A 25,875-nucleotide genomic window follows, 5' to 3' on the forward strand; every position below is an offset into this window, starting at 1 on the left:
CCCCCCCCGGGTCCCAAACGCTGGGAGACGGTAGTGAGGGGGAGACTAGTTGCGGACACAGAGCGCCTAGTGTCGAGGGGAAGTGACAGACGTAAACAGACATCATGGTGCGGAGCCTGTTCTTAACAGAGGTGTGCGCTCCGGGTTACTGAAACTCAAGGACTATAGGTTCCCGTCTCAGTTGTAGTCAGGGCAGGCTTCTCGGAGAAAGGACTGCATGGGAAGAAGGAGTTCACCACATTCTGTAGGTGGCAGGTAGTTGGAATAGCAGGTGCAGACGCCTGGAGGCACGAGCACTCGCGACTTGGTGCAGTTGCAAGTTTGGGGTGGCTGGAGTTCAGCGAGTATGGAAGAGATAGAAGCTGGATGTCACTCCCCTTATTCTGCCATCGTTCGTGGTAGTTTGTGAAGTTGAAGCCTTCTTTAACTCTGTTACATTCACTTGGATGCTGAAATTGTTTTTGTTCTTCCTCCTAAAAGGTTGCTCAGATTTGACCTATTGTTCCCATCCCCACCGTCCTATCTTTTGATGCAGCCTCCCTACAGTTTCACTTGGCTTTATGCTTCTGCGCTTTCTATATTGCCACAGCAGAGCTATCTTTTTTAAAAGCATCTCATGTCACTTTTTTCTGCTTTAAAAGATTTGGTAGGTTCCTGATGCTCAGTGAGATACAGTCCAAATGTCTAGTCTAGTGTGTCACTTTTCTATAAATAATGTTTACTTCTGAAGAAGTGACACCCCCTTTGGGAAGTAGTGGCTGCTGCCTTTTGTTCTGAGTGAATCTTGGTCTTTGAATTTCAAATCTTTGTCTTAGTATATTCAATGAACTATTACTTCTCACCCTTCTACTCTGGAGCCCAGTAAATTCATTTCTTTTCGGAGTTTACATGCAGTAACATAATTTGTCTGTTTTGTGACCGGTATATATTTCATATTCATCAAGTTCGGAAACTTTTTTTGAACCTAGGCATACAGGGTAAAGGTCTTTGAAAATTTCTTCTGACATTGGACAGCTTGGTAGTCAGTCTTAAGACCTTGCCTCTGGATTATTTGGCTATAGCTCTGTATACCTGAAGTGTTTTCCTGACGCTGTTGGTACCAACAGGAGTACATATACGTGATCGTCACACACTCTTCCACTTGAGATAACATAAATAAGTAATTGATCAATTGTGTAAAACTTGAGACCAAATTGAAATTGTCTTGTAAATTGATCGGTTTATCTCTCCCCCTCTTTGATTGTTTCTTTCCTTCATTCCCGAGTATAGGGTTTTCTGTTTGATGGAATGTATCAAGAATCTGTTTCTGAAACTTTCCCACCTCAGCTTTCTAGCTGTGCATGATTAGTTGAGGTGCTGAGTTCTCTTGCTTTCTCTAAACGTAGCTGTAGTTCCATTGCCCTTTCCCCAGGAATGCTAAAAAGACTTTGTCATTGATTTGCAGTCCTCACTGAATCTGTTGACAAACTAGAGATAAGCTTCTTCTTTCTTGGGGTCCTTGCAGCTTGGTAATAACTGTTACTTTAAAAGTTTTTCTTTTCCTCTGATTTTCTTTTGACTTAGACATATTATTTTTTTGTTCATCTCTAAAGAAAGACTGGGTGACAGTAAGTGAGTGAAAATTTACCTCTTTTGTGACCCTGGAGATGGCTGTTGGTGGTAGTGGGGGAGATGTCACTTTGTGGTTTGCCCTGGTACTCATTGAGACTTCACAGAATGAGGCTATTCCAGTGTGATTGGCTTTCAAAAAAATCCCATTATGTTAGCAATCATATATAGCTACATGTACTTCTTGTGATCTGTGATATGTGTCATTATCCTCTTAGTGAAATTTTTCTCTTGTTTGTTTTTTTTAATGAAAAATTGGAAAGAAAAACTAATCTAACCTGTTAACTTTAAAAAATAGTGCGTTTGAAATTTAGGATATATTTTTTGCTGTTACTTGATTATATAGCTTTTCAGTATATTTATTACTTGTGAAATATGATAGAATGAGGTAATCTTTGGAGGAATTTTTAAAAATAGAAACACAAATTATAGTCTACAAGTTTCTCTTTTTTTAAAGATTTTATTTATTTATTTGACAGAGACACAGCGAGAGAGGGAACACCAGTAGGGGAGCAGCAGAGGGAGAGGGAGAAGCAGGTTACCTGCTGAGCAGAGAGCCCAGGGGCTCGATCCCAGGACCCTGGGATCATTACCTGAGCCAAAGGCAGATGCTTAACGACTGAGCCACCCAGGTGCCCCACTACAAGTTTTTGTTAACATGTTTGTGACTCAGAACTCAATTGTTCTTCAGAAACCATGTTGAGGGGTGCCTGGGTGGCTCAGTTGGTTAGGCAACTGCCTTTGGCTCGGGTCATGGTCCCAGGGTCCTGGGATCGAACCCCATGTCGGGCTCCTTGCTTGGCAAGGTGCTTGCTTCTCCCTCTCCCTCTGCCTGCTGCTCTGCCTGCTTGTGCTCTCTCTCACTCTCTGTCAAATAAATAAATTAATTAAAAAAAAAAAAGAAAGAAACCATGTTGATAGGAGTCTTGAGGTTTCCACACCAGCCTAATGATCTGTTTATCTATAATTTACCTGGAGTGTAGTATACCACTAATAATATGGGATCTAACCTCCAAGTAAATTATATTTCTATGGGGAATTGTGTGTGGATCCTAATTTGATATGCCAGGAGTACAGCTTTTGCAACTGGACAGGGCTCTATATCCCACACCTGTAACCAGAGAGTGGGCTCAGGGATTCCTCCAGCCTCCTTTTACCATTGGGGAGGACAGAGGTTTCCACTTCGTTCTAGACTGGTACTGAACAGCACTAAGTCTTAAAGCTTTTTCCTTCCCACTGTACTCCTGTACCTAAGGCAAGCTCTTTTAAGGTTTTCTGTGGATATATACTCCCAGATTTGCAAGAAAAGCAGAAAAAGGCTCATTCCACATCTCCCACCATACTTCCCATCCCCACCACTCCTACCACTGAAACCAGCCTTTGTGTAGACTCGAGGCTCCGCTTATATCTCATCTATGGGATAAAGAAAAAGGTTAATATAACATGCTGTCTTCATAAAATGTCTGTTAATCCATCAGCAAGTCTTATCAGCTCTACCTCCAAAATATATAGACATACACATGCATACATATACATATGTCTGTATATATATACATACATATTTAAGATTTGATTTCTTTATTTGACAGAGAAAAAGTAAGAGAGGGAGATGCAGGCTTCCCGCTGAGAGGGAGCCCTACTTGATGCCCAACTACTAAGCCACCCAGGCGCCCCCCAGAGTATATTCTGAGTCTGTACACGTTTCACCTGTTTGCATTACTATTGCTAAATCTTAGTGGCTAGGACTTCATCAGAGCCAATGTCATTTTTTGCCTGGAATACTACAGAAGCTGCTTAACTTGATTTCCATTCTACCCCTCTTAAAATCCTTTCTCCAGGTAGCTTAGTAGGTTGCTTAAAAACATAAATCAGTTCATGTCATCTCCCTGTTTAAAATATTTGGTCATTACTCACTGTACCTGGAATGAAATACTGGTCCTTTGCTGTGACCTAAAAAGCCCTAACACGATCTGGCCCCTCCCTCCCTAACCATGTCCTCATTTTTGTATCCTGCTTCCCAGTACCTACTACTGTATTCTGACCACACTTCTCAGACCCATCTTTGGACGCCTGAACTATGTCTTTTACAAGCATTCTTCTTTGTGGCTGATTTTCCTCTCTCAGAGAAGCTTTCCCTAACTCCACCCAGTGTAAGTGGGTGTTTTATTTAAACAACTCTTTTCTGTTGACAGTCATATTTCATTGGTATTTATATACTGGATATTAATTTATGTAATTATAGTAATAGGTTAAACTTGCATAAATGGATCTGGTAACAAACACAACTGAGTCTTGCTGGTGAGAGCCCAAGTCACAGTGAGGCAGGGGCTGTTAATACTCAGCATGCTGTGGGTACCATGAATCTAGCAAGTCAGTTAGGTAGAGATCAGTTGATAAAGCTTCTATTGTATTTATTTTGCAAAGTTATTTTGGTTTTTTGTTTTTCTTTTTTAGAGAACTTATAGAAATGTTAGCAATTTCAAGAAACCAAAAGTTGTTGCCACCTGATGAGGAAAACCAGGTAAGTGGCTTCTTTTTAAATTACAAACAAGAAATCCCCATAATTTCTGCAGTTTCCCTATTTACATTTACATTGTGTGAGACAGGAAGATTGGAATATGTTAAATTATTAATTGCAACTTTTAAATTGATATTTTCTTTGAATCACTTAATATTAGGTAACAGTGCTTAAAAAGAAAATATTTGGTTGGATTATGGACATTGGGGAGGGTATGTGAGATGGTGAGTGATGTGAAATGTGTAAGCCTAACGATTCATAGACCTGTACCCCTGGGGCAATTAATACATTATATGTTAATAAAAGTAAGTAATAAAAAAACAATTTAGGATAACTTAAAAAAAAAGAAAATAGTTGTCTAAGGGTTTAGCAGTATTATATTCTCTTATAGTTCTAGTTACACATTTACTCATTTTTGTCCTTTGAATTAGCCAACAAAACTTGTTAAGTAGAGATTAAAACAATATTTGAAAGATAAAAAGTTAATGCTTTCATAAACTAATCTTTAATTATAGGCTTGGTTCCCCTAATGCAACTTGAAAATTAATGGAAATAAAAGAGCATGCAATTGTTAATAGAAATTATTTTGTGGATGTTAAGTTTACAAATTTTTATTTTCTTTATTCCTTTCTGTGTTTTGTAATTTTCTGCAGTGAGCAGATTTTTTTTTTTCTGATCCAAAAACTTATTAAAGAGGGTAAATGTCATTTTATGTGTTTTTTACCATAATTTTGAAAAACCTAAAAAGAAAACATCTGGGAAGGATTAACCTTTTTAATGATACGAGACAGCTCTGTGCCTCATCTTATCTTAGTTTTATCTTATGATAGGTTTTGAGGGCAGAGGAATTTGATTGACTGTCAATAGAGAAGTATCATAAAACTTGTTTTCTTCAGGGACACCTGGGTGTCTCAGTCAGTTGAGCATCTGCCTTCAGCTCAGGTCATGATCCCTCAGTCCTGGGATTGAGTCCCAAGTCGGGTTCCTTGCTCACCAGGGAGCCGCCTTCTCCCTCTGTCTGCTTCCTCCTGCTTGTGCGCTCTCTCTCGCTCTCTCTCGCTCTCTCTCTCTCTCTCTCTCTGACAAATAAATAATCTTTAAAACTTGTTTTCTTCAAAGATTAATCCCCTCAGGTGGAGAAAGGGAATTAGATAAGGCTATAAGTAGTAAAAGTTGGTAATTTTAGGGATATTAAAGTTGTTTTATGTATGTTGTTTATTTTGTTTTTAGAAAAAGCTTATAGAGAAGTATGTTAATAGGGGAATGCTAGTCTCAGATACTTTATTGATAAATACCTGTGAAACTAAATAAGAATTTATTACAAATGAGGGGCGCCTGGGTGGCTCAGTGGGTTAAAGCCTCTGCCTTTGGCTCAGGTCATGATCCCACGGTCCTGAGATCGAGCCCCACATCTGGCTTTCTGCTCAGCAGGGAGCCTGCTTCCTCCTCTCTCTGCCTGCCTCTCTGCCTACTTGTGATCTCTGTCAAATAAATAAATAAAATCTTAAAAAAAAAAGAATTTGTTACAAAATGAGCAAAATGAAATACAACTTTTGACTTTATTTCTTAGGCATTTATTATATGCTTTGTAGGCATGCTGATTATTCAGTAGGTCATAACTAAGACCTGTCCAGTCAGCACTAACCTTTCTTATACTTTGTAAGGACTAGCAGTTCTGTTCTTAGAAAGCAACACTACCTTGTCATATAATGTCATTATGAGGATTTATGATACTGCGTGTTAAGTACAGATAGGAAGAGCTTATTAATGAATGGTTATTATTATCACCACCCCAGGAAAAAATTAAACCTCATATTTAGTACCATAAATTCCTGTTTAGTTTCATTGAAACTATTAAATATTAATGGGATGTGCCCATTTGAAAATTTATTTACTATTTTTGGAAATTCTCTTTTTCAAACCATCTTCACCATAAAATAAAACTATTCATGACATTACAGGTTTAATATGAGTTATAAGTTTTCTTAAACATGGTAGCACAAATGTGCAACTATAGAAGTTTTTTTAAGCATCATACATTTACCATTAAAGTATTTCTGAGATCAGTTCAACTCTGAGACAGCCATATTGAAGCGTTTACTATAATTATATTGTCAAGTTTCCTTACATTATTGTTTAATACTCTGCTCATTTTTTTGCTATCTAGTTGATTATGTACAATTCTGTAACTTTAAGAAAAAATTGTGCGTTTTCTCACAATGTCTTTGTATCCTGTTTAGTTTTTGAGTTTTTTTGTTTAAATTTTTTCTAGTTTAATTGAGATATAGTAGAAATACAACATTGCATTAGTTTAAGACATACAACATGATGATTTGTTATATGTATATATTGTGAAATGGTTTATTACTATAAGCTTAGTTAACATGGATCACTCACAAAGTTAGAATTTTTTTTTTTCTTGTGATAAGAACTTTTAAGAAGATGGCAGGGAAACCATGGCACCGTTTCATGTACCTGTTGGTGATTTCGGTGTCTTTGGAAAAATTTCTGTTCCATTTCTCTGTAACATTTTTAAAAACTTCTTTAAAGTTGCCAAAATTTACCATCTTAGCAGGTTTCATGTATACAAATGCAGTATTGTTAACTTTGTCACCATTTCTGTACATTACATCCCCAGAACTTACTTTTCTTATAACTGGAATTTTGTACCTTTTGATTAGCTTCACCCATTTTGCCTACCCCCATCCTTGTCAGCCACCAGTCTGATTTCTTTCTCTATGAATTTGGCTCTTTTAGATTCCACATGCAAATGAGCTCATACAGTATTTGTCTTTGCCTGACTTACTTCACTTAATATAATGGCCTCAGTGTCCATCCATATTTTCACAAATGGAAAGATTTCCTTCTTTTTTATGGCTGAATAATATTTCTCTCTCTGAGTACATACATTCCACATTTTCTGCTAATTCAAAGATAAACAGGTACCCGGTATTTATAGCAGCATTATCAGCAATAACCAAATTATGGAAAAAACCCAAATGTTCATCAACTGATGAATGGATAAAAAGGTGGTGTGTGTATACACACACACACACACACACACACACACACACACACACAGGAATATTACTCAGCCATAAAAAGAATGAAATCTTGCCATTTGCAGCAACATGGGTAGAGCTAGAGAGCATTATGCTAAGTGAAGTAAGGCAGTCAGAGAAAGACATACCATAAGATTTTGCTTTGTAGAATTTTTTTTTTTTAAGATTTTATTTATTGTCAGCGCACAAGCAGGAGGAGTGGCAGGCAGAGGGAAAAGTAGGCTCCCCTCTGAGCAAGGAGCCCAGTGCAGGACTCAATCTCAGGATTCTGGGATCATGACCTGAGCCAAAGGCAGATGCTTAACCAACTGAGCAACCCAGGTGTTCCTCATATGTGGAATTTAAGAAACAAAACAAATGATTGCAGGAAGGAAAGGAGAGGGAAACCAAGAAACAGACTCTCAACTATAGAGAACGAAGTGATGGTCACCAGATGGGAGGTGGGTAGGAGGATAGGTGAAATAGGTGATGGGAATTAAGGAATGCACTGTGATGAGCACCGGGTAATATGTAGAAGTGTGGAATCACCATATTATACACCTGAAATTGATATTACACTGTATTTTTTTAAAGATTTTATTTATTTCTTTGACACAGAGAGATCACAAGTAGGTAGAGAGGCAGGCAGAGAGAGAGAGGGCAGCAGGCTACCCACTAAGTCCCCACTGAGCAGAGACCCTGATGGGGGGGCTCGATCCCAGGATTCTGAGATTATGACTTGAGCTGAAGGCAGCCCACTGAGCCACCCAGGCACCCCTCACTGTATTATTACTAACTGGAATTTAAATAAAAACGGAAAAAAAACCCCACCACATTTTCTTTATCAATTCATTTTTTTTTAAGGTTTTATTTATTTATTTGACAGACAGAGATCACAAGTAGGCAGAGAGACAGGCAGCGAGAGAGGGGGAAGCAGGCTCCATGCTGAGCAGAGAGCCTGATGCAGGGCTTGATCCCAGGTCCCTGAGTTCATGACCTGAGCTGAAGAGACTTAACCCACTGAGCCACCCAGGGGCCCCTCCATTCATATATTGATAGATGGTTAGTTTGCTTTCATGTTCTGGCTATTGTAAGTAATGCTGCAATGAACATGAAGGTGCCCATAACTTTTTGAGATAATAATTTCATTTTCTTCAGATAAGTGCCCAGAAGTGGATTTGCCTGGTCATATAGTGGTTCTATCTTTAACTTTTTAAGTAATTTCCATACTGTTTTCCATAGTGGTTGCACCAGTTAACATCCCCACCATCAGTGCACAGGGGTTCTCTTTTCTCCACATCTTTCACAACACCAACTCTTCTCTCTTGTTTTTTGATTACAGCCTTTGTAACTGGTGTGAGGTGATATCCAGTTGTGGTTTTGATTTGCATTTCCCTGATGATTAGTGATGTTAAGCACTTTATCATGTACTTTTGGTCCTTTTTGTATCTTTGGAAAAATGTCGATTCAGTTTCTTTGCCCATTTTTAATCAGACTGTTTAGTTTGTAGAAATTTTTTAAAATTTCTTCGTGTCAATTAAAATCATCTCAAATACCAGATTTTGGGGGAACCTCCATTATGTTATATTTTTAAGGATAAACTTTAAAATTTTTTCTTAACCTGGGAAATGAATAAACCTCATTTTGGCATATTGGTACTTCTGAAAACTTGTTTTTTATGAAAGAATAGCATATAATTAGAAAAAGTAGAAAGTCTTGATATTAATCTGTTTTCCAAAATAATCATAGGTAGGTTATTTTTATTCTTAACATTGATTGGATGATACTTTGAGGGTGTTAAAATTTTATAGCCTAACCAATTCATATATGAGTTCTTTGCTTCATTGGAATGTCACTTTTCAGTATTCTGCTGTCTGCCTTAATCAGCTGTTATCTGACAGGTCCTGGAGTTGTTAATTCACAGAGATGGGGAATTTCAAGAACTGATGAAATTGGCACTCAATCAGGGAAAAATCCATCATGAAATGCAAGTTTTAGAAAAGGAAGTGGAGAAGAGAGACAGTGATATTCAGCAACTACAAAAACAGCTCAAGGAAGCAGAACAAATACTGGTAAGTTGATAGAAGATAAGGTAAAAAAGGATATTAATCTATTTCTGAAAAAATAAATCTTCAAGTATTTTGAAGTGGCAGAAAACTTGACTTTCCAAGTCTAAAAGTGACAGCTAGTCAGTTTGGTTAAATGAAAGGCCATTGTCATTCCCTGTTTTACTTAATATTTTCAGATGTCTGCATTGTTTTTGAACCATATTTTCATTATTTAAAGATTTCATAGAATTGAATTAATAGAACTGGGAAGTTTACTTTTATCCTGCCCTATTAGAAGTTTTCAGTTATTAGTAGTCTAAATCTTCAGTTTTAAAAATATTTTTAAATCAGTATAAATATGTATCATTTTATAAATGGATTAAAATGTATATTAATTTAGTCTGCCACTCTAAGTGGGATCTGGTTTTTTGTTTTTCTTCTTCTTGGCTATTGTTTGAAAACAATTTCTTTGCTATTATTTGCCCAGTTATTTCACTAAATACTAACCAATGTAATTGTTGTATGGTGGTATTGCAGAAACAGCTGAGTTTGATTCTCATATGGACCAGACATTGTGGGAATTTTTATCCCTGATGAATCTTCAAAATGTGTCAAAATAGGCTCCAGTAAATAGAAACCTGAGTGGTTCAGGGTGAATTAACCACTCCTGCTGAAGAAATGACCCCAAGTAAATGCTTTTTAAAAAAATATGTAATGAAATCTATTTTCCATTAGGAAAGTAATACTTACTGAAAGATATTCAGAAAATAAAGAGAGGTAGAAGGAAGAAGAAAAAATTGTGTTAGTCTCTCTATTCAGATTGCCATTAGTCTTTTGTGCATTTTATTTCAGTCTCAGACTTTTTTTTAAAATTTTCCAGTAGGCTTATAATTGATTTTTAAATTGAAGTCTGGTTGACACACAATATTACATAGTTTCAGTTTACAACATAGTGATTTTTTTTTCCCAGATGTTTTCATTTTTTTATCTCGTAATTAGTAGGATAGTAAGTGGATTTCTATTACTATTTTTAAATTTTTTTTAATAAAGTATATTTTTTTTAAGATTCTATTTTTTATTTGACAGAGAAAGATCACAAGTAGGCAGAGCAGGCAGAGAGGGGGGGGGAAGCAGGCTCCCCACCAAGCAGAAAGCCTGATGCAGGGCTCGATCCCAGGAAGGCAGAGGCTTAACCCACTGAGTCATGCAGGTGCCCCTTATTTTTAAAACTTAAGCATTTTTCTTATTTATCCTCTTTGTTTAGCTTTCCAACTTTCTGTTATAAATAATGCTTTGAAGAATATCATTGCAAAAAGTCGTCTTTTTCTTCTGCATTTCAGATCTTGTTCTTTAGATTTGATTTCCAAAAATGTTAACGAGTTAAAGATAGTTAACACAAGGACTGTAAAAAAACTGAATTTTGTGATTTAGGTAATAACAACTAACATTTATTGATCACTTGTGCATCAGGCCTTGTGCTTGTTTGCGGATTACATAGATTATCTCAATCTCCTTAATAATTATGCTAGGTTAGTACCATTATTCCATTTTACAGATGAGGAAACTGAGGTTTTAAATTAATAGTTACCTTGCCCAGGAAGAGTGAAAAGTAGAGAGATGGAACTTAAACCTATTTCTCTGACTCCATACTGTGGAGTCACTGTGTTATAGTTGAGGATGTATCTACTACCATAACTTCATTTTACCCTTTAACGTAACTGCGGGGGTGGGTTGCAGGGGTTTTCATTATAACAGTCATTAAGCATAGAGGTAATGGTAATGTCTAAATGAGTAAGACTATCAATCCAAGAATGTGTCTTGTAAATGAGAAAAAAATATTTTGATTTTTTTTTTAAGATTTTATTTATTTATTTGACACAGAGAGATCACAAGTAGGCAGAGAGGCAGGCAGAGAGAGAGAGGAGGATGCAGGCCCCCCGCTGAGCAGAGAGCCCGATGCAGGACTCGATCCCAGAACCCTGAGATCATGACCTGAGCCGAAGGCAGCGGCTTAACCCACTGAGCCACCGAGGCACCCCAATATTTTGGTATTTTTATCTTTGAACTAAATGTGAGGGATGCTTTGGGACTGGTATATGATGTGGATCTCTTATACATGTCTGATAAAAGGCATAAAGAAAAAAAATGTTAGGGGCTCCTGGGTGACTCAGTCAGTTAAGCGACTGCCTTTCAGCTCAGGTCATGATCCCAGGGTTCTGGGATCAAATCCTGTATCAAGCTCCCTATTCAGCGGGGAGTCCACTTTTCTCTTTGCTCCTCGCCCTACTCATAGGCTCTCTCTCTCAAAAATAAATAAAAACCTTAAAAACAAAAAAAAACAAACAAAAAAACTCCCAAGAGCAGCGGGGCGCTAATTAAAATTGGTTACAGCCCCCCCAAAAGTAAACAGTCCAATCTGCACATTGTTTCTAACAGTTTGTAGATGAAGAGTGATTCATGAATACACATTATTACTTTCATTAACCACCTGATACAAATGATTCCCAAATAGTGTCAGAACATTACAAATAAATTGTGAGGATCTCCAGCTTTTGCATTTTGTTCCTGTGGGATTATGATTTTATGAATTAAGGCAAAAATTCTGCTTGATATAGTTAAGAGTAAACCATGTTTCTTTTTTTAATATTCAAATTAGGCAACAGCTGTTTACCAAGCAAAAGAAAAACTCAAATCAATAGAAAAAGCAAGAAAAGGTAAGAACTATGGGAATATTGAATGACTTTCTGAAAAGTCCCAAGTTTTGGTTTCAAGAAATGAATGAGAGTATTATTGGCAATCATTTGCTGCTATTGAAATGATTCCAATAAATTTTTAATATAAAGTGTCTGCTAGATGCTAGCACTGTGCTATGTATTATTGGGAAGTTTTCACACTTTTTCAGGCTCTAGGAAGCAATAATACAAGGCAAGTTATGGCTGTGTATCCAATGTGCAGTAAAGAGAATGAGTTTATAAAGTTGTTGGGAGAAGGGAAGAGAACTGTGAGCTGGAAGCAAGTGGGATGTGAATTGGATCTTAAAAGACAGGACAGAAAGTGAAAGAGAATGTGCAGTGGGCAGCTGGGGTGGGACTAGAGTGTCCTGAAGTCAGAACTAGATGTGCTTTGGGACATGTGCACGTTTAATGGTGCAGACGCTCAGCCTGCCTTTTCCTGTCCTCCTCCTCTCTTTAAAAGACTTCCATATAGACCAGTGGAACAGAGTAGAGAGCCCAGATATGGCCCCTCAACTCTGTGGTCAAATAATCTTCGACAAAACAGGAAAAAATATACAGTGGAAAAAAGACAGTCTCTTCAATAAATGGTGCTGGGAAAACTGGGCAGCTATATGTAGAAGAATTAAACTCGACCATTCTCTTACACCATACACAAAGATAAACTCAAAATGGATAAAAGACCTCAATGTGAGACAGGAATCCATCAGAATCCTAGAGGAAAAATAATGAATACTGTTTTTCTGAAAATAAATAAATAGGAAAAAAAAAAAAAGAAAAGAATCCTAGAGGAGCACATAGGCAGTAATCTCTTCGATATCAGCCACAGCAACTTCTTTCAAGATATGTCTCCAAAGGCAAAGGAAACAAAAGTGAAGATGAACTTTTGGGACTTCATCAAAATCAAAAGCTTCTGCACAGCCAAGGAAACAGTCAAGAAAACAAAGAGGCAACCCACAGAATGGGAGAGGATATTTGCAAATGACAGTACAGACAAAAGGTTGATATCCAGGGCGCCTGGGTGGCTCAGTGGGTTAAGCCCCTGCCTTCGGCTCAGGTCATGATCTCGGGGTCCTGGGATCGAGTTCCGCGTCGGGCTCTCTGCTCTGCAGGGAGCCTGCTTCCTCCTCTCCCTCTCTCTGCCTGCCTATCTGCCTGCTTGTGATCTCTGTCAGATAAATAAATAAAATCTTTAAAAAAAAAAAAAAAAGGTTGATATCCAGGATCTATAATGAACTCCTCAAACTCAACACACACAAAACAGACATATCAAAAAATGGGCAGAAGATATGGACAGACACTTCTCCAATAAAGACATACAAATGGCACTTAGACACATAAAAAAATGTTCAGCTTCACTAGCCATCAGGGAGATTCAAATTAAAACTACACTGAGATACCACCTTATGCCAGTTAGAATGGCCAAAATTAGCAAGACAGGAAACAACATGTGTTGGAGAGGATGTGGAGAAAGGGGAACCCTCTTCCACTGTTGGTGAGAATGCAAGTTGGTGCAGCCTCTTTGGAGAACAGTGTGGAGATTCCTCAAGAAATTAAAAATAGAACTTCCCTATGACCCTGCCAATGCACTCCTGGGTATTTACCCCAAAGATACAGATGTCGTGAAAAGAAGGGCCCTCTGTACCCCAGTGTTTATAGCAGCAATGGCCACGGTCGCCAAACTGTGGAAAGAACCAAGATGCCCTTCAATGGATGAATGGATAAGGAAGATGTGGTCCATATACACTACGGAGTATTATGCCTCCATCAGAAAGGACGAATACCCAACTTTTGTAGCAACATGGACGGGACTGGAAGAGATTATGCTGAGTGAAATAAGTCAAGCAGAGAGAGTCAGTTATCATATGGTTTCACTTATTTGTGGAGCATAACAAAAAGCATGGAGGACATGGGGAGTTAGAAGGGAGTTGGGGTAAATTGGAAGGGGAGGTGAACCATGAGAGACTATGGACTCTGAAAAACAATCTGAGGGGTTTGAAGTGGCGGAGTGGGAAGTTGGGGTACCAGGTGGTGGGTATTATAGAGGGCATGGATTGCATGGAGCACTGGGTGTGGTGAAAAAATAATGATACTGTTATGCTGAAAATAAATAAATGAAAAAAAAAAGTAAGAATGTACAACACTGCCTGGCACATAGAACCAAAAAGAAAAAAAAAGAAAAAAAGACTTCCGTTTTGGATTTTTGAGTTTAGGTTAAAAAAGTCTAAAAGTTAGAGTGAAAATTTTGGTTACTTGTTTTTAATGGTTTGTAGATGATTTGCCTATAGTCATCTCAAAATTGTGTAACTCTCCTCTTTTCCTGTTTCAGATAACTACTGTTCATGTTTGGTGTGTGTCTATTTTTTTAGATGTTTAATACAAATATAACAGTACAAATACATATATGTACATATTCAAAAACAAAAACCGGGTCATGCTACACATATTATTTAGCAGCTTACTTTTTTTTTAATCTAATGAATATATTGTGGACATGTTTCTACGTAGGCCTACTTATAATCATAGAGTCACATCAGGCCAGCGATTGAGTGGTATAGTATGAACTGCTGCTCTAACTTAATAGCTTAGATGTCACTGGAAGACAAAACACTCTTTCCTCTTTTATTTGTACTCATTGTTGCTTTGAGAACAGTAAGAATATTTAATGGTAGTTAATAATTGAGATTAGTGAATTTAGTCATGCTAATGTCCCAAATTCGATACTTTGTTAGCTGTTTTTTCTAGATGTCTTGTTCTTTAGTTGCGAAATCTTATGTTAAGTTTAACAATATACATATTATTAGATATTATTAGGGAAGGTGGGCAACTCAGACTATCCTGTTTTTAGATAATTTAAAATTAATTATGATGTGTGACTATGAGACATGCGTTTATATAGTTGTAAGTTACTGGACTAACATTACTCTCTCCTCCTGACTCTCAGGTGCCATCTCCTCTGAAGAAATAATTAAGTATGCACATAGGATTAGTGCAAGTAATGCTGTATGTGCCCCACTGACCTGGGTTCCAGGTAAAATACTTCTCTTTTTATTAGGCATACTGGTTTTAAAAATTTTTAGGTGACTGTAATTTTAAACATAGAATGATTTAAACATAGAATGTATTTATCCTTAGAAACATCTGCTATATATTTTCATATCTTTAATATCTTATAAGAAATAATATGGGTCATGGGTTTTATTTGTTTTTGTACAAAACTTTTGCTACAGGGACTGTGTGTCTTTTTTTTTTTTTTTTTTATGGTATTATTTATTAGAGTGAGCGAGAGAGACAGTGAGAGAGCACAAGTGGAGAGGAGAGGGAGAAGCCAGCCGCATGTGGGACTCAGTCCCAGGACCCTGAGATAATGACTTGAAGGCAGTTGCTTAACCAACTGAGTCACCCAGGGACCTCTATTTCTGTCCTTTTTAAAATCATAAATTAGGGACGCCTGGGTGGCTCAGTTGGTTAAGCAGCTGCCTTCGGCTCAGGTCATGATCTCAGCGTCCTGGGATCGAGTCCCGCATCGGGCTCCTTGCTCGGCAGGGAGCCTGCTTCTCCCTCTGCCTCTGCCTGCCTCTCTGTCTGCCTGTGCTCGCTCTCTCTCCCTCTCTCTCTGACAAATAAATAAATAAAATCTTTAAAAAATAAAATAAAATAAAATAAAATAAAATCATAAATTAATGTTTTAAGTACAAATGATATGTGATGATTCTAAAGCTATAGAGTTATATGACAGTAACACCCAGGCTGGCCAGAAAGCCCACTTTTTAGAACCATTGGAATTTCATCAAGCATTCTGGCCTTGGAATCAAGACAGTCCCAACTGTACAGTGATAAAGGTGAAGCACTGAGCACCCAATAGCAAACAAATGGGACTGGATAAAGCTGGAGTAATTAGAAAGGGTAAAAAAGAGTAAAAAACTGCAATATATATTGATATTACATAAGACATTTATAAGACAGGGACCTAAGGTGGAGCAGCAGTCTTCTGGGAGGATTGGGAAATAGTATCTCAACATCAGTAATTCATGATGGTGGTATTTTACTCTACTAAAAAAAAACCACTATGGTTAACTTACAGTTTGGTGGGTAAGTGATCTGAAGTGAGTAAGAAATATTACCAAAAAGTTGGTCCAAATCTGCCAAGTTTTCATCATCCCAAAATGAAATGGTATGCTCCCATGATTAGAAGTGAACGTTGGCTCCTAATACTCCTCCACTGGAAATTTCTAGGAATTAGTTTTTAGATGACAAGATCAAAGAGGTTGGTTAGGAAAAGTTTTAATTTACACAGTCCTTCAAATAAGTATTCCAGTCCTGTCTTGTAAAAAAAAAAAAAATGTATCATCTGTTTATTCTCTCAGTGTATGGATCATTTGTTATTTTCTTCTTGGAAATGTAGGTAAGTTAGAAGAATCAACATCATTATAATTTTCTTAGTTTGTCATTTGGAATTGCTAAAATGACAGACTTTTCTCTTTTTTTTGCATAGAGAATAATATATTACTGTACAGATTCAAAGACAAAATGTGTGTATTTTTAAATTTAATATATTATGCTCTTAATAGCAGTTAATATGACCTTATTGAAAATGGGTATTTTGAGTTTTTCAGAGTGAGTCAAGGAAAATAAGTACTTTAGAGATGATATTAATGCTTATTTTGCATAAGATTAAATTAAAAGCAGTCTTTTTTAGGGGACCCACGGAGGCCGTACCCAACTGATTTGGAGATGAGAAGTGGATTATTGGGTCAAATGAACAATCCTTCCACTAATGGTGTAAATGGTCATTTACCAGGGGATGCACTTGCAGCAGGCAGATTGCCAGGTAATGTTAATCAGAACAGTGCTTTCAAACAGACCAAGATTTTGCAGACATGATGAAGGAATATCTGGCTATTGAAGAAGTTTGAGGTTCTAGACCCAGCTCGTTTTAATAGCCAGGTTTTCTGCCATTTTTCCTGCTCTCTAGTGTAAAAACTATTCTAGCTGGAGTTCATGAAATTAGAATAAATTGACTTTTCTCTTATTTGTTAATAGGTTATTTTCCTTGGGCATTATTCCTCTCTTTTATTATAAAACTCTAAACCGCTTTTTAAATAAAATTGTGAAATATACTGGACAAACAGAATAAGAAATACATATGTTCATTTTAAAGAATACAAAGTGAACCCACTCCTGGAAAACTCCCAAATTAACAAAATGGATAAGAGTTTTTTATGGGCTTTTCAGTAACTAAATAAAATAGCACTTCTGAGAGACTTGGTTCATTCTGAATTTTGGCCTTCCTCAAGTTCTGCATATAGTTTTGTGTTATTTTTATATTTATTTTATGTTCCCCATCTTTTACCTTTTGTAGGTGACTTGCTTGGTAGAACATTTAAAAAGTATTTAGAAGATTATAAAAAAAAAAAAACCTGGGGTTTTGTTTGAGCAATCACTTTTAATATTACACCTATTTCATTTTTTCTTGTATTTTTTACAGTGTTAAAAACATGCTCTGAATAATGCTTTTCCGCTTCACATTTTATTGTAAGGATGTTCCTATGTTTTTAAGAATGCTTTGTAAACATCATTTTTAACTATCTAAAGTACAAACTCAGAACCCACTGTGTGTTAGTTCCCCCAGATATCTGCATTTTTCTCATTTTTATTATTCCATATTATATGCCAGTCATAGTCTAGTCAGTAGGCAGAAACCACATCAGCAGTATGAACAAGGAAAATTTAAAGAATTACTGATTAGTAACAGGCTACTCACTACTAAAGGGTAAAGAGAACTGCTTTTTAAAAATACAGTAATAACAGATGTGGGGAGCAGTTACTACATTTAGGACCAGGCAGATGACCCAAAGAAAGGACCCACTGAGAAGAGGTTTCTCCCACCCCCATCCTCAGGCTGCTGTTCATATTGTGGCACCCTTGAGAGGATGTAGCTGTGGACCACAGGATGGCAGAGAAGTTAGATGAGGTATTCACAGGCTGGAGCCAGCAAACAGGAAATTATCCACTAGGGTTCCAGGGATCCTTGCAGGGAAGTCACCTTTAGGGTAATGGTGAGACTTAAACACTACTGAAACTTGCTAGAGGGCGAGCAAGCTCACCGCTTGATGTCCGCATGCCAGCCAGGTACCACAGGAGTGAGAAGGGAAACATCTGATCCCTTAGTCCTTTTCCCCTTGCAGAGTCCCTCCAGTGCCCTCTATTGACAAAGATGAACATTGTGGCTGCTGACAGAGGAGAAATGTTTTCAGGGTCCGGGGAGAAGAGTGGATTTAAAGCTTAAGAAGCAGTTTAAACTTGTAATAGTGTAGTACATATTAGCTATTTAAAATATATAGAGAGAATAATGACTTAATATATATAAAAGAAACATTTAATTTGTCATTGTGACAAATCTTACAAAAGAAAATCTTTTGTCTTACAAAAGAAAAATTAGGTCAACTGACTCTAAAGTTACTTAGATAAAAAAAATATATATATAAAGTTACTTAGATGTAAGCATGATTTTTAAAAAAATAAAATGTAGGTTCTGGTTATTAAAATATGCTTTTCTTTGATAACTTTGATCTTCGTTAATTTAGCCAAATGTACATTTTGATTCCTGGCCTTAAAAAATATTTACTTCAGATTCTGTGCATGAGGGGAAGAGTAATTAAGAAGTAAATTAATTATTGGTAGAAGTATTATTACATATTCTTCTTTCTTTTCTTCAGATGTCCTTGCTCCACAATATCCATGGCAGTCAAATGACATGTCAATGAATATGTTACCACCAAATCACAGTAATGACTTTTTGTTGGAACCTCCGGGGCATAATAAAGAAAATGAAGATGATGTAGAAGTTATGTCAACAGACTCCTCTAGCAGCAGTAGTGACTCTGATTAAACACACAAAAGACAAAATTCATACAGAATTGAATACTGTGGGGGCACTTGGGTGACTTGGTTCAGCGTTGGACTCTTGATTTTGGCTCAGGTCACTATTTCAGGGTTTTGAGATCAAGCCCTGCTTCAGGCTTTTTTCTGGGCATGGAGTCTGATTAAGATTCTCTCTCCCTCTGCCCCTTCTCGAACCACCTCTCTCCCTTTCTAGAAAGCAAACAGAACAGAATAGATTATTATGGAATTCTGTTTCTTAAACAGTTGCAAGCCTGTAATAAATAGCTAGGTCATGTTGGCTATAGTGGAATTGTACAACCCATAAAAATCACTGGACTTTAAAGCCAAAAATCATGATTTCAGTTCTAAACCACTAAGTAAATATTTAAAGAATAATCAAAATTTACTGTTGGGAAAAAAAAAAAAGTAGTGCCACTCTACCCAGTTATGTTCCAGTTATGTTGGACTTGAACATAGTAGTTCTGGAAATAAAAGTTGAGGGAAATGACCCCTGTACATACCACTAATCAGCCCCTGGAATTATTTAGAAAAGCATTCTAAATAAGGGCAGTGGATCACTGAATGTGTATCTTATCTTGAAATAACAAAACCCTCATTTGAAAGTGAAAGCTGGTAGCTTCTGTCACAGCAGGGGAGATTGTCTCAATTTGTACTATCTGTAATTATTGTGATTTTTGTAAATAAACTCACTTTTGTTTGTACTCTGTATGTTTTTTTTTAATTGAAATATGCCTTCAGTGTAGGTAAGAAATTACTTCTGTAAATCCAGTTGCATTTTATACGTACGTACTTAGAATTCTGGATTGTGAATGAACATGATGTACTACATACAGCTAAGCTAATAATCATAACTAGTAGGTTTCACAAAAGCCTACACATTCTTAGAAGAAATAAAATGGAGTTGCTTTTTGTATTTTTTTCCATTAGTCTTCCCATGAGCTTTCTTTCTTTTTTTAACAAGTGAAAAGCTTACCATAATGTCTAATCTTTAGAATAACACATTGGATTGTCTGAAAGGTTTTAGAATGGAAAACACAGTCTCTTGCCTTCACCTTCTCTCTTACTGCATTTTCCAGAAGTAATCACTCTTAACCACTTTTAACTTCTGATGGTTAACCTCCATGTTTAAAGAATATGTTTATATAACCACAGCTTGATTTATTTTAGTGTACGTTTTACTTTTTTTTTCAGATTGCAAAAGTAATACAACATTCATAGGGGAGTGTTTAGCAAATATAATAAATTACAAAGGAGAAAATAAAACTAGCCTTCTTCCAAGAGATCATATCAATTAACATTTTTTTGGGTAGGTTCTTGATCTTTTTTAAAGATCCACATGTATACAGTTTTTGAAATAATGTGTATTTTCTGAGATTCTATATAGTTTTTGTTAATCTCCATCCTTGCAATGAACTGAGAATTCAATTTTTCCAACTTTTTTTCCTTTCCTTTTTTTTTTTTTTCATTTAAACGAAATGACCTCTGTAGAAAAACATTTGTCTTCCAACTTAAGCAGTTTTCCTGGAAACAAAATTACATTTTTAGATTGGTACCTTGAATAAAACAAGGGATGGAATGAGTAGCCTAGTCTGGAACTCAAAGTATAAATTATCTCACAGTTCAATTTCTTTACTCTTTATTAATGTGAATTCAACGGCATGCCAGTATACATAAATTACAGTCATAACATGTGTATTATGTGGTATAGGAAAATATTGGTTGCCTAAAAAATATACACACACACAGCCAAGGAAAAGGAGGTGGAAAGAGAGCTAAAGCAAATATAGGGCAAATACTGAATCTGAGTGTAGGGTATACGGAAGTTCACTGTACTATTTCCTGTTTCTGGTATTTTTTTTTTCATGTTAACATTCTGTTTTCTGTAACAGAAGTAACATTACACCGTTTTAAAATGCCAAGAAATAGAAAAGTTTGGACTCTGTTCTGCAAGATGACTGATGCTGCTGAGGCTCCAATTCAAGAATGGCAGGCAGGGAAGGTGTGTGGGAACCAACAATAGCAAACATTTTGTGGGTTCTGTTACAGTTCTTTAAGCCATGATATTTAGGCCACCTGTTAGTTAAGTTTCTTAGATATGCTATAACAAAATAACAGACTCCTGACTTAAAGAGGAATTTATTTTCACACAGTTGTGGAGGTTAGAAGTCCAAGATCAAAGCATTGGGAGGTTTGGCAAATCTCTGGGCTTGCCTTCTTGCCATATCCTAACATGACATTTTCTCTGCACCCCCAGCCCTGGTGTCTCTGTGGGTCCAAATTTCCTCTAGTAGACAGACTAGATTAGAGTTCACCCCAATGGCCTCATTTTAACTTAATCCTTTAAAGGCCTTATCTCCAAATAATAGTCAAATTCTGAGGCCTTGGGGTTTAGGGTTCCCACATTGGAATTTGGGGTTCTGATACTAATCCCAGTATGTTGGGGGAGGGGGTGTTTCCCCCCAACAACAAGCAATCTTCCGGACAATGGCAAGGTGTCCTACGATTCAATTCAATTCTGACACTACCTGGCCATAGAATCCGGTTCCTCCCTCCATGTGTCAAGCCAGTGATGCCAATCGCAAGCCGAGGTTATTACCTGTATTTCTGACTGACAGGCTATAAATTAGAGGTTCCCCAGATTCCTTCCTTAGGTTTGGTTAATGTGCTAGAATGGCTCATAGAACTCAGAAAATCTGTTTACTCACTAGATTACTGATTTACAAAAGGAATTTAGGAACATCCAGATAGAAAATATGCACTGGGCAAGCATAGGGAAAAGGCTGAGGTTCCATGCCCTCCCCAGGCACGCCACTCCCCAGATCATATGTTCACCAACCAAGAACTCTCTGAACTATGCCCTTTTGGCTTTTTATGGAGGCTTCATTACCTAGACTAGATTGATTAAATTGTTAACATTTGGTGATTAATTCAGGCTGTAGGCCCCTCCCCTCTCCAGAGGAGGATTGCAACCCTGTAATCGCAGTAATCACTTGGCTCCACTGGCACCAGCCTCCAACTGGGGCACCTTCCCAAATCCATATTAACATAAAAAAAAGACACTTTTTATTGCTCTCCATGCTTAGGAAATTATAAGGGTTTTGGAAGCTATAAACCAGGAACTGTGGACAAAAACCAAATTATATATGAAAAATTCAGATGACCAAAATAACAATATCATATGGGGACACAATTTGGCCCATTACATCACCCAAGGGCCTGTATAAACTTTATTAACTAAATGTTTGATGAATATTTATCCTAGTAAGATATTTGCTTCTTTAGATTGAATTTGGCATATATGAGGTCATTTCTAAAGTCCCTTGTATAATATATACATATATATACACACACACACACACTTAAGACCATTTTACTGAATTTGGTTAATCAGTATCAATTAACTATTTTGTTGTATCATCATTTTTTAAAATTTTTTATTTTTTATTAACATATAATGTCTTTGTTTTTAAAGATTTTATTTATTTATTTGACAGAGATCACAACTAGGCAGAGAGGCAGGCAGAGAGAGAGGAGGAAGCAGGCTTCCTACTGAGCAGAAAGCCCGATGCGGGGCTCGATCCCAGGACCCTGGGACCATGACCTGAGCTGAAGGCAGAGACTTTAACCCACTGAACCACCCAGGCACCCCAACATATAATGTCTTAGCCCCGAGGGTACAGGTCTATGAATCGCCAGGTTTACACGCTTCACAGCATTCACCATAGCACATACCTTCCCAATGTCCATAAACCCACCACCCTCTCCCTCCCCACTCCCCCTGGCAACCCTCAGTTTGTTTTGTGAGATTAAGAGTTTCTCATGGTTTGTCTGCCGATTCCATCTTGTTTGATTTTTTTCCTTTCCTACCCCCCAAACCTCCTACTTGCCTGTCAACTTCCTCATATCAGGGAGATCATATGATAATTGTCTTTCTCTGATTAACTTATTTAGCTCAGCATAATACCTTCTAGTTCCAACCATGTCATCGCAAATGGCAAGATTTCATTTCTTTTGATGGCTGCATAATATTCCTCTCTGTGTGTGTGTGTGTGTGTGTGTGTGTGTGTGTGTGTCACATCTTCTTTATCCAGTTATCTGTTGATGGACATCTAGGTTCTTTCCATAGTTCGGCTATTGTGGACATTGCTGCTATAAACATTCAGATGCACGTGCTCCTTTGGATCACTACATTTATTTGTATCCTCAGGGTAAATACCCAGTAGTGCGATTGCTGGATCGTAGGGTAGTACTATTTTCAACTTTTTGAGGAATCACCATGCTGTTTTTCAGAGTGATAGCACCAGCTTGCATTCCCACCAACAGTGTAGGAGGGTTCCCCTTTCTCCGCATCCTCTCCAGCATCTGTCATTTCCTGACTTGTTCATTATAGTCATTCTGACTGGTGTGAGGTGGTATCTCATTGTGGTTTTGATTTGTATTTCCCTGATGCCGAGGGATATGGAGCACTTTTCCATGTGTCTGTTGGCCATCCAGATGTCTTCTTTCAGAAATGTCTGTTCATGTCCTCTGCCCATTTCTTGACTGGATTATTTGTTCTTTGGGTGTTGAGTCTGATATGTTCTTTATAGCTTTTGAATACTAGCCCTTTATCTGATATGTCATTTGCAAATATCTTCTCCCATTCTGTCAATTGTCTTTTGGTTTTGTTGACTTTCCTTTGCTGTGCAAAAGGTTTTGATCTTGATGAAGTCCCAATAGTTCATTTTTGCCCTTGCTTCCCTTGTCTTTGGCGATGTTTCTAGGAAGAAGTTGCTGCAGCTGAGGTCAAAGAGGTTGCTGCTTATGTTCTCCTCAAGCATTTTGATGGATTCCTTTCCTGCATTGAGGTCTTTCATCCATTTGGAGTCTGTTTTTGTTTGTGGTGTAAGGAAATGGTCCAGTTTCATTTTTCTGCATGTGGCTGTCCAATTTTCTCAACACCATTTGTTGAAGACACTGTCTTTTTTCCATTGGACATTCTTTCCTGCTTTGTCAAAGATTAGCTGCCCATAGAGTTGAGGGTCTATTTCTGGGCTCTCTATTCTGTTCCACTGGTCTATGTGTCTGTTTTTGTGCCAGTACCATACTGTCTTGATGATGACAGCTTTGTAATAGAGCTTGAAGTGTGGAATTGTGATGCCACCAACTTTGGCTTTCTTTTTCAACATTCCTCTGGCTATTCAAGGTCTTTTCTGGTTCCATATAAACTTTAGGATTATTTGTTCCATTTCTTCGGAAAAAAAAATTAAAGGATGGTATTTTGATAGGATTGCTTTAAACATGTAGATTGCTTTAGGTAGCATAGACATTTTCACAATATTTGTTCTTCCAATCCAGGAGCATGGAACATTTTTCCATTTCTTTGTGTCTTCCTCAATTTCTTTCATGAATACTTTATATTTTTCTGAGTACAGACTTTTTGCCTCTTTGGTTAGGTTTACTCCTAGGTATCTTATGGGGTGCAATTGTAAATGGGATTGACTCCTTAATTTCTCTTTCTTCTGTCCTGTTGTTGGTATATAGAAATGCAACTGATTTATGTGCATTGATTTTATATCCTGATACTCTACTGAGTTCCTGTATGAGTTCTAGCAGTTTTGGCATGGAGTCTTTTGGGTTTTCCACATAAAGTATATATCATCTGCAAAGAGTGGTAGTTTGACTTCTTCTTTGCTGATTTGGATGCCTTTAATTTCTTTTTGTTGTCTGATTGCTGAGGCTAGGACCTTTAATACTATGTTGAATAGCAGTGGTGATAATGGACATCCCTGCCATGTTCCTGACCTTAGCAGAAAAGCTCTCAGTTTTGCCCCATTGAGAATGATATTTGCTGTGGGTTTTTCATAGATGGCTTTGATGATATTGAGGTATGTACCTCCATCCCTACACTTTGAAGAGTTTTGATCAAGAAAGGATGCTGTACTTTGTCAAATGCTTTTTCAGCATCTGTTGAGAGTATCATTTGGTTCTTGTTATTTCTTTTATTAATGTATTGTATCACATTGACTGATTTGCATATGTTGATGTTGTATCATCATTTTAACACATAGTTTTTTCAGCAGTTTTTATGAGACCAAATCTTTGGCCAGGATATATCTCCCTAATTACAATGTTTATATGGGAAAATGATTTTCTTTGTAATAACATAATTTATGGCCATTTAAATGAAATCTGTTGCCACAAAATGGGTTCTTATATTCCTGAAATAAGGCATACTGTCTTCTAAATCTTTTGTGGAAACCTCCATTTTAAATGTCTTAGCTACTTTACCTTCTGATATATAAAGTCAAAGCATTAGCCATCATGGAATAGGTCTCAATTATGTTCATCTCGCATTGACTGTTGCTTCTGGCTGTGTTGAAAAAGCCTCCTAGACTGACAGGAGGTCGGTGTGAGGGAATATTTGCTATTTGTAATGTAGTATAGAGCCCCCATGGCTAACTCCCCTCCCCTTCATCCCATTCCAGTGTCTTGTCAATTCTTCACAAACTTATTGGTTCTTTCCCTCAGAAAAGCCTGTGTTTTCACTCACAAACCAACACAGACAAAGAACATGAGAACAAATAAACCCAAACAGTAAAATAGAGAGGATGAAGGGATATAGATTCCTTATGAGGGCTGATGGGGCAGGGAATTAAAGAAAAGGGAATTTCACATGTACCTTAAATCAAACTGCAATGTACATGTTCACTTTGCATTTATATATATAGCTCTACAATCCCTCACCCCAAACCCTGGGGTCTAAATGTATTTCAGAATTTGGATTTCTTAAAATATTCTAGGAAGTTGGGGTATCTAAGTGGTTCAGTTGATTAGGCAACTCCCTTCAGCTCAGGTCCTGATGGTAGAATCCCGCATTGGGCTCCCTGCTCAGCAGGGAGTCTGCTTTTGATTTTGACCCTCCCCCGTCTCTCACGTTCTCTGTCTCTTCCTCTCTCAAGTAAATGAATGGATAAAATCTTTAAAAAATATTCTAGAAAGTTAATAGGATAGCGTATATTATATTATATTATATTTCTAGA

At 37.2% G+C, this 25,875-nt stretch overlaps 1 protein-coding gene across 2 annotated transcripts in view; it reads left to right on the forward strand.

The window, feature by feature from the left end:
* Positions 1-18,932, forward strand: part of MED4 (mediator complex subunit 4) — a 48,844-nt gene extending 29,912 nt beyond the window's left edge. For both annotated transcript variants that reach the window (XM_044249728.1, XM_044249729.1), the window contains 6 exons: positions 4,063-4,129; positions 9,069-9,239; positions 11,872-11,929; positions 14,892-14,978; positions 16,647-16,778; positions 18,667-18,932. In XM_044249728.1, coding sequence (XP_044105663.1) covers positions 4,063-4,129; positions 9,069-9,239; positions 11,872-11,929; positions 14,892-14,978; positions 16,647-16,778; positions 18,667-18,839 — 688 coding nt within the window. In that variant the 3' untranslated portion in view covers positions 18,840-18,932. The remainder of the gene's footprint in view (positions 1-4,062; positions 4,130-9,068; positions 9,240-11,871; positions 11,930-14,891; positions 14,979-16,646; positions 16,779-18,666) is intronic.
* The last annotated feature ends 6,943 nt before the right edge of the window (positions 18,933-25,875 follow it).

This window comes from Neovison vison, chromosome 5 (assembly GCF_020171115.1).
Source record: "Neovison vison isolate M4711 chromosome 5, ASM_NN_V1, whole genome shotgun sequence".
Taxonomy (NCBI): domain Eukaryota; kingdom Metazoa; phylum Chordata; class Mammalia; order Carnivora; family Mustelidae; genus Neogale; species Neogale vison.